Source organism: Lepidothrix coronata, unplaced genomic scaffold (assembly GCF_001604755.1).
Source record: "Lepidothrix coronata isolate B3197 unplaced genomic scaffold, Lepidothrix_coronata-1.0 Scaffold9, whole genome shotgun sequence".
Classification (NCBI taxonomy): Eukaryota; Metazoa; Chordata; class Aves; order Passeriformes; family Pipridae; genus Lepidothrix; species Lepidothrix coronata.
Window position 1 is genome coordinate 10,391,963 of NW_016690189.1, and position 15,658 is coordinate 10,407,620.

Sequence of the window (15,658 nt, forward strand, 5' to 3'; positions counted from 1 at the left end):
GGAGCCGTGAGTTGTCTGTACACCACCTTATTTAAAAACAAATTAAATTTTAAAAGTTGCATTGTGCAAGCTTGCAAATAAGTACTGCTCAACCATAAGCAGAACCACAGCTTCTGAGCTCTGATTTTAAGCAGATCAAAAAGTATCAAGTAACTGAAACAAAACACAGAGGAAAATGGAGAACAAGTGGAAGACAATGTCTATTAACAGTGAAGTGAAGACTCTAAACGCCTTTGCAGATGCACCCATATGAGAGAACTTTCTCTTAGACAGAACGAAAGCAAAAACAAGTATAGAAATCAGATGGTAAGTTTAGATGTAATGACATTAATGCATTCCTTCCAAAACTGGGGAAGGACAGTATGTTTTTGATTTTGAGAAACCTCCAATTATCATCTTCCAGTTATGTGAGCAGCTGTGGTGTGTTGTGGCTAATGAGGTACAAGGCTACTGAAGTACAGAGTTTGAAATGCTTGTGGCAGACCTTTGGCTGCAGTGCATTGATACAACTCTCATGAGAAAGTGGTTTAGAATCAATACGTCTGTGGTACACACAGAAGGCTCATTTTGAAAGCAATGGTAATCATTTAGGTTGTAAGATTGTTCTACTGTAAGAGCAGTAGAACGAAGTACTGAACAAATGTAGAGGAGGTTAAATTGTCGTCCCAGTCCATTCCCTCAATGTAAGGGTTAGGCAAATCTGCAGACAAAAAAAAAAGCTTTGTTCTCATCTGATGGCATTGCACCTTTGCTGTGTGATAAGCAGGACTTCAGTTTCTGAGTTTCTGTCTGCTCTTTCCATAGTTAATCTATTCCGTAAGAGAACAATGTTACCTTACTTCTTTCTCTTGGTGACAAATTCCTTTATTTTCAGATTCTGCAGAACTTGTCAAACCTAATTTCCCTAGGAGTCACTAAATTTTCTGGCTGTGGAAAAAATGTCTTATTTAATAAGTCTAAGCAGCAGTAAAGTGAATTCTTTCATTGTGCGAAACTCTGGAATCTTCTTAGTTATTCTGTACTTGCAATGTTTCCTAATAGTTGTTACCTGTTTTGTAATAACAGGGATTCAGAGGTTCCCCAGCAAGATTTTCTTTCTCTCTGTTTCTGGTAAAACCCTATTGCATTTCAAAGATTATATGAAAGTTTATATATATTAATTTAGATAGTAATTTATATCACTTGTACAACTTAGTTCTGTAGACAATCCTAACAACCAACAGTAACGGTTGTCTTTGAAATAATTTATTTCTAAAATTTACTTACCATGTAAAGAATCTTCACTCCAGGAAACACATAAAAATATTCTGCTTTCAAGAGTTCACTGTTCAAAAAAGATCCCCTTCAAAGGCAAAGAACTGTACATTTTGGAATGGACATTCCTTGCTACATTAAATGATATAGGTGTATCCACGATACTTGAAAGAATTTTATGTGCCTGAAAGGACTCCTTTCTGGCATTATGGTGAAGGTCTCCTGGGCTCATTGGAGTTGCATAAGAAACTTTTTTTGCACTCTGTTGCCTTTTGTGACAAGTAGTCTCTGATAGATCACAAATTTTAAAGGAAGGTATGTTTTACTTGCCATGTTTTTCTTTATTTTGGGTCCTCTTTTTTTAATTAGTTATCGAACTGTAATATTTTTATTGATGACTGTAGTTACTAAGCTTGCAAATAGGAAAGAGGAGCTAGTGGTGTTGGCCAACAGAACAATTGACTTGAGAGTAAGTAAAAATACATAGTTCCTTAAACTGTGGCAACTAAAATTAAAGGAAAAAAGGAAATGTGTGCTTAATGAGCTTAGTCACAAGTTAATGAACTTTGAATTATCAAGAAAGCTAGAACTGAATCTTTCAACAGTGATAATTCACTGTGCAAAACATATCCTTTTCTCATCACAAAGTGTGCATATGTTTGTCAGCATTCACAATTGGTTGTAAATAGTCTTTAGAAGATATGCGTTAGTTAGATGTGACTTGTTGGTTAAATCCCATTTTCTTTTCTTTGATGACTGGCAGGACACGTGGCATGCATCTCTCTCAGATCAAAAGAATAAAATCCTACAACTAATTCTGCCAGAAAGCTCTATCATGCAAGTATTTCTTGGCAGCAAATTCATGCATGGTGTGGGAATGGCTGATATAAATTCACCTGGAAATTTGAATTCTCACTGACAGTAATGCTGTTATCTTGTCTAACATTATTAGCAGAACAATCTGTTTCAATAAGCTTTCTGCTGGATATATATAGAACTTTCTCTCATGTGGAATGAAGCATAGAAAAAGCAAGCAGATTTCAAAAAGTTTAGTATTTCACTAAGCTAATTTTTATATATATGTATATAAAAAAACATATTTACAAGAAATATCCCTATGCAGAAGGGACATTAATGTCAAATAAACCAGCCCGCGTATTTAAATTTTCTCTTTCTCTGCTTTCTGCATTCAAAACAATGCAAGTTCAATGCACCAAACAAAATTTCTCCTGTGTTGGTACTTCAAGCATGATCTGGAAATACCTCCCTGCTGAACACAGAGACAGTTCATTCTCCTGACTATTGGTGCTTTGGAGCCTCTGCAAAGCTCCTAATGAGAAGTTTGTCTCAATTACAATGAAGACCTTTTGTCACTGGGCTGAGCGACAGGTCACCACATGGTCATTAGGTAGTACTTTGAAATCAGGAGCTGAACTAGCAAGCAGATGATGCAGAGCTTGAAATCTTCTATCATTTTGCTTAGTCATTCAGCCCATTTAATCCACCCTTTTACTTTTCTAGGACAAAAGTCACTTCTTTGAAAATTCCTGATCCTAAGGTATAAAGTCTCCTAGAATGTTCATTCTAGCAGCTGGGAGAAGAGTTTTACAACAGCATGCTAACAACCAAAAAAAAAAAGGTAGCATAAAAAGCACTGTTTTTCAATGCTATCTGTCTTGTTTAATTTAAATATATTTGATGTAGGCAGAAATCACATCCCCCTGTATCAATTTGTGCTGCATGTGACACTCACAGGTACTGAGCCTACCTGGGAGGGACCTGAGCATGTCCTCAATCAGGGGCTTCAAAAATATTAATAATTTTAAGTGGTGGCTTTGACGGTACTCTGCTTCTCTGGGGACTACGTGTTTTTAAACTCTAGTCTTTTGAAAGACTTATTTCTTTTCCTTCCTGCTTTGATCAGTCTCCTGTTTGCTGTTATAAAACAATCTTTCAGTCACTTTTGCAATCGATTATGTATGGTTACTTTAAATTCAGTATAGTTCACCCTCAGATTTCAATGCTCCTGGATGTTGTTAGTTTACAATATGTAGTCACCTTGCAAAGGGTGCAAAATGCTGCTCTCTGTGGATGTTCTTGATCTTTCCACCATCAGAGAATTTCTTTCAAGGGGAAAAAATAGGAACCAACTTAGCAGTAAACACACTGATCCCAGGGCAAAGTTATAATGTTCTAAGACCAGTGTATTGTAGCTGTCTTAAAATAACTAAGAAGATTCTTGACCACTCTATGATGAAAATAGAACATATATAAAATTATGCAATGTTTCTGAGAAAGTTTCATTTAAAAAATACCTTATAATTCAAGAAACAACGAGAGAGACTTCGAATAATCAGCTATTATATTCCTGTAATGCTTGACTGAAAAATGTGGTTTTTTCTTGGCTCTACATTTCTTGCTTAAAGGGAGTTAGTATTATGTAAGACTCTATTTCTAATGTTAAATATGTTTCATGTATTCCAAAGAAAGATTCTTGCAGGAAGACTGTCAAAAGATGGAACAAACTAGCTTCTACTTTGGCAGAGATGCTTTTAAAATCAGAAAAGGGATTTGACTGTAATAGGGCTGCATAGTGTTATTAATTTCCACGAAAGATTTGCATCGGTCCTGGACATTTCAAGACCTCCTTCCTAACACCAAGCCTCCTGGTTCATTCTGATATCTCAAAATTAAGCCAGACCTTTTTTTTAATTAAAAATCCCCAAATGAGCAAAAACCAAATGAAACCAAAACCCAACAAAACAAAAAAATAAACCAAAAAAACCACAAACGAAAAATCAAAACCAACGAAACAACTAAAAACAACAACAAATAAAAAAACCAAAAACAAAAAGAAGACCAAAACCAAACCCAAAAAATTATGAGGGGGGCTTACTCCTTGGGAGAGTAGATACGATACAGGTAACTGCTTCCAGGGTTCTGAAGAACGCACTAGAAATTCCAAACATTGCAATGTACTGTGGTGCCAAGAAAAGCCCAAAAGCCCAAAAGAGTTGTATAATACTCAACATCACATCTTACACCACACATAAGGGCAGCAGCAAATCAAAAAGGTGGTATCATTTTTGACCAGTTCTTTTTCTCTGAGGAGAACCCCTTTGAGTCATGCAGCAGGCTGACTGTCCCTATGCCATGGGTGGGTGAATGTCTCAGAAAAGCAGATGTGTTCTCTGCATGCTGGATAACTCCACAGAGGCACAATATTTGCTGGTTATATCCTTTGGGAATGCAGTTTTGTACCACATTGTGCTTCAGAGGCCCAATGGAGGTCTTCTTCGTTACTGATTACAGTCAAGGTACTTAAAATAGAAAAAAAAAGATTTTACTACAGTTTGGTACTTTATTTAGACCTTGTTTTAGGAATGCACCTAACGCATAAAAGGAATCAAGCATCTGTTAGACCAATGGTATAAAAAGGTAGCTTGCACTTTGATGAGACTGAAAGATTATTAAGGGTCATCAAAACTACACATACTTTCAAGGCCTTTTGTGCTGCCAGAACACCTGAAAATTATGACCCTTGCTATTCAGATGCTCTCCTACTGCCTGTGAAGGAGACTCTTCTTAAGTCCAGTTGCTGAAAACAACCTCTTTTGGGTAGGCATCCTGTGTGAACAGTCCAAGACTAGTCCATGCATTTTAATGACAAAGTGCTCTATTTCTTCTTGGTGGGTTTTGGTGATTATAGTAGGTTGCAGGGCTGTATAAGAAAGGCCAGCTGCACCAGTATTAGGGGCAGGATTCTTGCTACTTGTGGGGTTTTCTCAAAGACAAATTTAAAATTCGAGAAAGACTATTTTTACACAATCATATATAAATATTGCCTCCGTTCTTCAGTTCCAGTTTGTAACTGACTTGAGAACTGGCAAGTTTTTTGAAATAAACGTTTTACTCAGGAAATATTTTCTTCTCCTGCCTTTTATGAATTGCCTGTTAATGGTTCGTGATATTGTTAAAGGTAGAGGGTAACTAAGGGATTTGGGGCCTCTAGTGGTCTAGTGGTTAGGGTGCAGGACTCTCACCGCTGCGACCCAGGTTCGATTCCCAGCCCCCCGGGCAGATGGAGCTCGTTAGCCCTGTGAGGCAATCCATCTAAGAAAAGGTCACTCTAAACAAACCTACGTCCTGAGAACCTCACTGCCACTGTCCAAGCTTCACTCGGCCCCGGCAGATGAACCTCAGGATTAAAGGGTGGGCTCAGTTCAGCGCACGCTGGGTCTCACCTAAAAAAATCCACTGCGCAGGCTCGTAGGGTTAATGACCTTTCCCAAATCTTCACTCGCGAAGACTGGCCATTAACTAAGGGATTTATCATTCACAAGTAGTTAGATTTTTCAACCGCGGACAAGTGTTTGAACACATGTGATAATGATCTTTGATAGCTATGTTTTTGTATGTTCACTCACAGGAGAGTAGAAGCGTATGTGCCCTAATCCAAATCTGTTTATTGACACAATGAAGATCATGGTAGAAGAAAGCATTCCTGCAATTCCTTACTTAAATGATATGTTATTGGTAGACAAATTTCTTTTTCCCTTGTGTTGATGAAGGAAAGTTTGTGATTAGCCATGTGTTATATCACAAATGATTGGGAGAAGAGTATGCCTACAATTTTGAGTAAAATCAGACTGGATGCTGTTGTTGATCTGATACTTTTGCAATGAGGCTAGATATTAAGGCTACTGTGAATCAGACAAGCATAGAACACTGTAATTTCTATGGACTACTGAAACCTCCCTATACTGCGAGACAATCAAATACAGTAGAGGAAATTTTAATGCAGCAAATTTGTCTTGATTTCATAGTCTGAACAGCAGTCAAGTTTAGGCTGGTCATTTTCTGATCACTTCCTAGACAGTATTTTTCATTAACTAAAAAGTGGCTTTGAAATTGTCTATGTGCATTCTTCAACAGTTTAATTTTATTAGCAGGCTTGTGGATAGATAGTCCATCAGATATCAGCACTTTTGGACCTCAGTAGCTGACTGATTGCCACTTCTTTCACCATGGCCCAATTAGTTCAGATCTGCTGGATATGCTGCAGTGGTCCTGCTACTTTCGTCTGTCCTGAGGAGCAGTGATTTGAGTGTAACAAGGATGAAGGGTTTGGGGGAAGAAAGGACATTTTATCTTTGTCAGTATTGTCATTAATTTGCTCTAACTAGGGTTGAAATGCAGAAGAAAGGCTGTTGGATTTGAGGATACAAGTATGTAATGGTATATGTTAAAAGTGGTAGCTGAATATTTAAGAAGAAACAGAATGATATCACTTGCGAAGGTGCTTAACTGAATTTCTGTCCATTGATTAGTTTTCTACATCTGTCCTATTGTTTTTATGTATTTTTCAGCAGCTGGAGTATTTTTCCTTGGTCCTTAGAATTCTCTTCTGGGGCAAATCCTAGCCTCTTATCTCTGAGGCCATCAGCAGATTTCCCTAGGCTGCTATTGTATGAATAATCAGTTGTCTCACTTAAGAAATTCTCTTTGTTCTACATCATTAAATGCTGACTCCTGCTGCTGCTATGACAGATGGCTTTTCAGGAATCTACAAGGGAGTTGTCTCTTATGTTAGTAGCGGGTCTTTGCTGTGAAACAAAAGAATACACTGAAGAAAGCATGAGACAATTTGAATTTATAATACTTAAACAACAGAAAAATAAAAAAAGGAAAAGTGGCTCAAGTGTACCCGTTTTGTGTCCTGTATTTCCAAAAAGTGAAGAAGGGCCTTTAAAAGAGGTTTGAGTAATTTTGTGCCCAGGAATATAATTCATAGCTCTTGTCAAGGCAGTAGTGACGTAGTTATTTGGCAAGGAAAAGGGGAAGATACAATGGGCTAGGAGGGAATTCAAAATAAGACCATCTTGCTGTAGGCAACTGTAGGTGAAAGCAAAATGACTCTATCAAAAGTATGAATGATAGCATCTAGTGAAGCACAGTAATGATCTAAATGACCTGAAGGTTTGTTCTTCCACCTTGGCCTTTTTGTTGTGAAGTCTTTTCCCGGATATATCTTCCTGACCACTGCAGCTCTCTGCTAACTCTGTGCATTAGTTGCTCAAGAGCATGATCTCTAACAGATGCCTTTGTGAAACGTTTTCCTGCTACTCTTTAAAAACCGGATGTATACCCAGTAGCTCCCTCTGTCTCTCTGCCTGTATCCAAATACCCTGTAACCAGCATCTTAAGCCCATTTGCCCAGTGCCTTTTCCTATCTACTCTTGATAGGCAGCCACCTTTCTCTGCATGGAAAGAGTCTGTTTTCAAAACTTGCTGCTTTCTTTCCTCATGTTGAAAGAGCACTGAAATGGGCAATTTTTTTGTCTATTTATGTGTGCAAATAGATTTGCACACTGTGACCCACTAGAATATGTTTTTATTCTGCAGTGCTTTTAGACAGCAAGCATTACATACAAGTGTGAATGCCTTTGAAATGCACTGCAGTGCTGGACTTCTTCCTAGATTATGTCATGCCATCAGGTTGGCATGTGAGAACTTATGGTGGCCTGTTGCTGAAGCATGCTGTCCATGCTCTTTTTGTCCGAATGGTTTTTTCCTGTCTTGCGTCTTAATTCATCTTTTGTGTGTTAGTGTGTTTTATTTTAGTCTGGTTGTTCCTGTGTCATTTGTAATAACACCTTTTGTCTGTTTTCACATTTGGGATTAGCTTTGTAGAGGTGATGCTCATGGCATGGTGACATATGGTCACTCGAACAAGGGAACAAGGGACTTGCTAGTTATGACTCTGCATCACTGTTGATAGCAGAGAATGTTGTTTAGCTTTAAATCAGTCCATGTTCTATCTGCAACTGCTTGGTTTGAAGAAAATTTGGTTCTGCTTAGGAGAAAAAATGGAAATATCTTCATTCAATGTGTGTGCTTCCTCACCTGAAACCCTCTTAGCTGCATTTTCTACTGCGCTGTCATAAACCCCATCAATGTCTTCAATTTCTTCAGAAGGAAGAGAGGATTTGCAGGTTAACCAGCTGGAAACGCAAATATGGATAAAACCAGACATACAGAAGACAGATGTGGACTTTTCAGAAATTCTTAATGCAATACAAGAAAGTAAGTTATTCCTTGGGTGTAAAATTGTGTTTATGCTAGAAGGTTCAACTGAGATGCACTGAAGTTATAGCTGAAGGAACCTACAAAGTGATGAACTGAATAATAAGTATGTATGACTAAAATCTCTGAGAAAGTTCAACAGGTTATTGAAGGCCAATAAGAAATCTTTTACTGTCAGAGAAGTAATAGTAAGATTTCAATTATTATGTGTCTAAGGATTCCAGCAGTATATATTTTCTATGCAGACATAATCAGGAATTGTAAAATTCCTGTTACTTTAATCCATTCTTTACACTTCTAAGTGGCAGTGCAAACTAATAATGTTGAGCAAATGCTGCAGTCGCGTATTTGAAGTTCCAGTTGTTCCAAAGTGTTGGGGTGTATTTACATTTTTGCAGTTGTTAATTTTTAGGAGCAGAAGTCATGAGCTTGTCACAACAAGTGAAGGTTGGCATGTCTTAGATGCTGCATAAAATGATCTCTTTTTACATCTAATGGGCTGTGGACTAAGAATTAATTGATTCACCCTTCTTAACTCCAACTTCAGAACGATCTCAAGGCTTGTGGTAGAAGAAGTACTACTGTTAATAACAGCGGAAAATACTCCCCCTATCCAGAATTGGTGCAATTCTGAAATCCAAAAGAATCTGGAATTTCAGTGAGAATTTTCTCTAATGGTTTGAAAACTTCTATGCAAGGCAAGAATCAAAATGCATGGCATGGCTTCCTGGTTTCCTTATTTTCCAGGTTTGTTTTAAACTCGGTGTTTGGTGCAGCAATTTTCTAAGGTGAGAAACAGCAACTTCCACTTTAGAGTGATAAAAGATGAAGAAGAATGTGTAAAATCCTGAATTCTGCTTGATTTTTGCCATATGAATAAGGAACCACACAGTGGTAGAATCAGATTGGTGGTTTCTGATTTGATTTGATTTGATTTGATTTGATTGTTTGGGGGTGGAAGGAAAACACTTGAGTTAGTATGATGGTGAGGGTAATAATTTGAAATTGAATCAACTTATTACTTAAGCTGCAGGTTTGGGATGAACTTCATGTTTTGTAACTTAAAATGCTTTTCCCATCAGGAAATCTTAATATGAGGTTTTGCTTTTTCCGTTCTTCTCCACACCAGTACAGCCCAGATATAGGCTGGGGGCAGTTAGGATGCAGGCTGGAGAGCCTGAAAAGGCACTATATATTCTTTCAGAAGCTGAATAGATGATAGCTAAACACGGATAAGCAGTTCAAGTTGGGAGTGTTTTAAGAATTAACGTTTTGATTTATGGATTATTCACAAGCCATTTAAGAAGGATGCAACTTTTACAACCTTGGAGATGGTGTTTTTTCTTTATCCAGACCAGACACAGGTGCTGTTGGGAAGTTAATCTCTATGTCCTTCAACTACATTTCCTTCAGCAAAAACAAAAGAGTTTCTGTGACTGAACAACCCACTTTGCAGGGGCTTGTTATGTGTCCAGGGCAGTGTCTTGTCACCTGCAGTCTGTTGTGAATATCATATAATTAGGATAAACATCTCTATGTTAGTTGCTCTGAACAGTCAGTGTTACTTTTATTCCCATTTGTTAGCATTGAATGATAATTTAGAAGAGGCTAATGATGCTTTTAAAGACCACATGCTTTTTCTCACTAACATAGGATTCCTGAGCATTTCCCTATTCAGAGGGTGCCTTGTGTCAGCTAGTTGGCATATCTTTCCATTTGGTAGACTGCCAAGAGTGATCTTCCAACAGAATTTTATTTTTTTTTTTTTAGTTTAATTACTGAAAACATTTTGATCTCAAGCTATTCTGTTTTTTTCTTTTACCCTACTGAGTCTCTTAGACTGCAACTGAAGATAGAGATTTACCATCTCATTATTCACTTTTATGCAATTATATTCCTATTATGAAAGACTTAAAAGTCGCTTCTATTGCATTTAGGCTAAATGCTGCATCTCAGTATGAACTGACTCTGAACTGACTCAGTTCAGAGTCAGACACATTTTTCTAAAGATTTCTGGTAGTTCTTACGTAAAACAGTTTCTTTTCGACCACATGATATTAGAAATTATCTGTAGTGTATCAGAAACAGTCCAGAAAAAATAATTACTAATCTGAAAGTAGCTATAGGCAACACACTGTAGATTAGGGGATTACAAAACAGGATGATGGATCTGATCTAAACCAAACTTGCAAACTAGACAGCAGTGCTGTCGAGGTTCTGCATGCAACTCTGTCAGACTGGAACCAGAATTCCCTGTTGATGCCTACTCACAGCCTGTACCAAGGCCACAGCCCCAGCACAGCTGGATGGCACTGGGGCAGTCCCAACCCCGGCAGAAGGTACCTCCCTGGAACAGTGGGGCTCTGGGGAGCTGGAAACCAACACTGATGTGTAGTTACTGAATTTAACATTTAACATTTAAGATGATAAACAGTTCTGTACTGTGTGGTATCTGTAGGATGGCCTCCTTGAAGCAAAAATTGGTAAATTCTATCTGCAGCTTTACTGAGTGCTGAAAAATATTTTTACCAATAAATCAACACAGGTGCTGTAAAAACATAACATACTGTACAATAAGATGCAGAAAGATTCTTGGTTTTTTTATACTTGAACTTTTCTGCTTTGTAAGTCTCTGCAAAGCAGCTATTTTGTACTTAATATTTTTATTAGTGGGTATTCTCCAATATTACTGCAATAATTTTTTCCACTGCCATTAACATATGGAATTCCTCTATACTTACTATAGACATTCCCAGTAAGAATTTTTAAGGAAATTCACTTTTCAGTGTTACTGATACAACTAAAAGCTTCCAAAGAACAGTTTCTGGAATACTGATTTTCACCTTGTATTATCCAAAACTAGAGTATACTCTATGGTTTGATGTGACATTTGGTAATAAAATGACAATTAATGAACAGAAACATGATCTCTGAGCATTTTTCCATCTTGCTACACCGTAATACGTTCAGGTCCCATTTTTTTATGAAAGTTCTTATTTTTAGGGACTTCAGTTTCAGCATCCATCTTCAGAAAGTTAAAGGAGATATCTTGTCTTTGAGCCCTGTCATATATCAGCCTTTTGGTCTGAAGTGGCTTGTAGACCCATTGAGACTGTGCATGGACTCTTGCTCGGAATTTCTCAGCATTCAGCTTTCAGAATATGTAGTTCTACTATATTTGGGATAAAAATATTTATATATTCACTTTTTTTCCTGTTCTTCAAGGGATTATGAATTATCAAGTCATTTTGATTTTGTTTCTGCAAAATAGAACATTTCTCCAGAGGTGGAGAAAAGAGTTTGCATATTTAAGCTGATCTAAAAGCAGAGGGAGAATTCTTAATATCTCCTGTAGCAATGTATATGCTGCTCTGTATTCCTGCTAAATTTTACTGCTTAAAAATACATGACTATACAGTAGCACCATTCTGTCTCCCAAATAGCATATATATAATAAAACGATTATATATCATTTTGTTAAGGACATTTGTGGGCATATACATATCATGGTCTGAAGGGGACAGAAAAGATGGAGCCCTGATTATGCTTTTAGCAATATTTGGCCATGTAGGTATTCATGTCCATTGGAGTGGAGGGGCTGAGCTACCTTCAGGCAGCAGGAGAGTTATCTTGGAAGTACCATCACCATTATTAATGTAAAGCAAAGAGGATTTGCTATATAAATCATTTATTTAGTTTTGTAGAACAACATTTTCTGATTTTATTTTTAAGTATATAATGAGACTTGGGGTAGAAAAATAATCTTAGCAAATGTTGGAGCCCCATATTTAGTTTCAATGACTGATATACTAAGAGCACATTTTCAAAAACATAAAACATCAAAGTAACTGCAGTGTAAAAAGCTTCACTTTCTCCTCAGCAGCACACCTTTACTGCAACTGGAAAAAGGTAACAGACACCTTTAGCACTGATGAGGTAGTTCAGCACATCTCTTCATACTTATCCTATTCTGGAGTGACCGACCAACATGTCAATTATCTGCATATTTCTGATATAAGCAGTTTTCTACTGCAGGCAATCAGGACAAGTCCTAGTAGTTAATTTCACTAAGCAGTTGAGATTCACTGCTTCCACAACTTCTAGTCACTGATGAGATGGGCTGGATTTTAAAGTGACCTTAAAACAAGATTTTTTTGCTCCTCAAAAGTCCTCAGGATAATCGGTAATTCTCTACTTGAAGCCCCAAGACACATTCACTATCTTACACACCAAGCTGTGTATCTCAATACATCCCCTTAGAATCCATATATTCTGCAACCCAAAGCATTACTAGCACTTCAAGAAGCAGCAATTCTAGTATCTCAAAGGCATCTTCTTTTATAGCAAGACAGTCTTAATGTCAGGACAAAGATAGTTCAAATTCCCTCAAGTATAGCATACAAGCAAAACTATAATTTTTACATCTTTCATGGCCCCTGTCTGCAACAGATATGTATTTCTTCAATAATCTTCAGAAAGCTTCATTATTTAATTCTTTTCGGGTTTTGTTTTTTCCACAGTTGTTTTCAGCCTATATTGAAGTGTTAATCATATACCGATTCATGTGTCACTGTCATAGAGGCACTCTGATGGGTTTCAGTTCAGTAAAGTTCAAGTTATTCAAAATATTTTCTGTTTCAGTAGTTCTTTCCGTTGAATATTGAAATTAATTTTTCTCATATGGGCATATATGCAAGATCTGGTCATGATCTACATCCAAATTATTATCTGATGGGGTGGAATGTTTCCAGTCTTGACCTTTGAAACAGTGGGGGACAGTGAAGGACAGTCGGCTAGATTGTGCTGTCTTGCAGCAGTTCCCCTCTCTTTTATAAATATCCCTAGTATGATTTTGGTGGATTGAAATGGATCAAGGTGGCAAAAAATTCTTTAATATTACTGCTGCATGTGCTACAAATTGGAGTCTGTTTTTTGCTTATAAATCTCTAAAACCTCTGTGGCTTGCCCTAGGACAAGTTGGATGCAGCCACACTGACACTGAGGAGCTGCAGGTTCTCATCACATGAAACAAAACAGCACCAGAAACTCAGAATCTCTCCTAGAAATTATGCTGCTTAGGTTAGCACATTAACCTAGTATCTATAGTGGATTAATTTGGACATGAGAATTTTTCTGTTGTTTCTGAAATTTTTAGTGGCTTTCTAAGCAAAAATATTGTGATTAAAAGTACGATGTCTGTCATTAACCTTGTCCATATTTTATACATGAAAATGAAGACAAAGGATTCTTGAATACTTTGATAGGGTTTTCTATTACCTGTAGATGTAATAGCAGACTTAAATGCTGTAAAAGACATATAAAAAGGGAGGAAACTCTTCCCCACGTTCATGATTGACAGAGAAAGACTAATACATTTGAACTCTGGATGAATATTACAGAAGAAACTTTCTTCTGTATGTGAGAGTGAAAAATAGGCCACCTGCAGAGACTGGGGAGTCAGTATCATCAGTAATATTTTAATAAGGATTCTTAAACTGGGCTGCGGCCCCCGAAGAAGGGAAAGGTAAAAAGGAGGTCACAAAATGCTCATCATGACTGGGAACAGTTAATGGCTGTTAATTTCTGGAAGCTATTCAGTCTCTTCACAGTGGGGGAATGGATTTTTACACCTGCAGCCAGCAGTTAGAAATGGAAATAAGTTGCTGGTAGTAACTAGTGATTTTTGGCTGTTCCCTATTAACATAGATTCTCACCAACAGGAATTACAATTGCCTGTTGCTAAGTTAGAGTGGCTGAGGAGAAGCAAAGCATCAGGAGTTTATTGTGCAAAAGAATGATTCCAAAAGTCAGTTAAGTTTGCAAAAAAAATGTGAGAAATAGGGGTTTAGACAAATGTCTATAAAGAGTATTAGACATTTGGTCCCACTGTAGTCAGGGGAAGAGGCTTGGTAGCTAGGACCTTTGGGAGTCCCTTCTAACACTTGCAACTCTACTGTCATAATTTTGGATTTTGCCTATGAGGCATACGGTTGGAGAGATGAAGTCCATCCACAGCTGAAGCTTGATCCTCAGCTAAGGAATTTTTTCTTTTCCTTGCACACATCTCATCACCCTTTTTCACCAGATCTGTAGCATGTGGGGTGCAGAGCACACCTGCCTGCCCCACACCTCCCATCTGACAGGCACTCCAGGCCCTTAATACCTATACTTTTTATCAGAGTTGTGTTTACTACAGCATTCTGTAGAATAAAATGATTGCTTCATGCAAGACTGAGGGCTATGTGGTAGGCAGATTTAAAAGTGTCAGATTTATATGCATCAAAACTTGCCACATTGTGCAAAAACAAATATCTGCCCAGGCTCATTTACTCAATGCCTTTCAAGTAACAGTATTTATTTAAAGGTCTTCTGCCTCTGCCTGCCCCACAGGTCTGTACAATATCAAACTTCATATTTCATGTAGTAGGGTCAAATTCTACTTCTTTATAGTAAGAAATTTTCAGAGATGATACTCATCCAGAAGGTAATCATATGAATTATTTATCCCAAGAGAAGCTGAGGAAATAGCTAATGTCTGTTTTATTGTGACAGCAGATTGCTTATTTGTCATCAGAGAGGTATTGTGGTGTCCTAAATTTTTATGCGGCTCACTGTTGAAGAAAGAGATCCAACAATGCTCATCAGATTTTAAAATTAATATACTTAAATGAGAACTAAAAAGTGGGATTGTTGATGGGCTATACTTGATGTCTTCATTTGGTTCAGTGGTGATTTGAATGTATATTTTTATTTTTGTTTTTTAGTAGCTAAAGATGTCAACATTTTCTTTGATGAGTTAGAAGGTGTGAACAGCCCTTCCAAAGATGATGACTCCCTGCTTCACCATGGGAACTTGACCAGTACTTCTGATGATGCCAGCAGGTTGGAAGTTGTGGGAGAGGTAAGAACACACAGAATTATTAGTATAATATTTATCCATGCCCATTAGAAAGAGGGAATAAAAGTAATTTGATTTAAAATCTCATTCTCTGCAAGTCAACTTGTGTCTAACCTTTCCTATGAGGACTAATTTTCCATTCAAAGATTATAATGCTGAAATATAAAATATCTCCAGTTCAAAAGTCTTGATTTCATGCACCCCCAGTGAAACATCTATACAAGTTTAATGCTTCGCTGCTTCTGAAAATGATGGAAAAGTTTTCCCTATATTAATCCTCTAACAAGAAGGGGTGCAGAGGAGAATTTTTCATAAAACTCTCATAAGGAGCCTTGGGTATCAATTATGAGAGACATACCCTTCCAGTGAAGAAGTGGTGACCCAATGGTGCATAATGGTGTCAGAGAACATGCCAGGGAG

At 37.4% G+C, this 15,658-nt stretch overlaps 1 protein-coding gene across 8 annotated transcripts in view; it reads left to right on the plus strand.

Moving 5' to 3' along the window:
- Window positions 1-15,658, plus strand: part of ANO4 (anoctamin 4) — a 201,567-nt gene that overhangs the window by 86,917 nt on the left and 98,992 nt on the right. For 6 of the 8 annotated variants that reach the window (XM_017804465.1, XM_017804468.1, XM_017804467.1 and 3 more), the window contains exons 3-4: window positions 8,230-8,340; window positions 15,105-15,241. In XM_017804465.1, coding sequence (XP_017659954.1) covers window positions 8,230-8,340; window positions 15,105-15,241 — 248 coding nt within the window. The remainder of the gene's footprint in view (window positions 1-8,229; window positions 8,341-15,104; window positions 15,242-15,658) is intronic. The other 2 variants (XM_017804471.1, XM_017804470.1) reach the window with 2 other exon arrangements.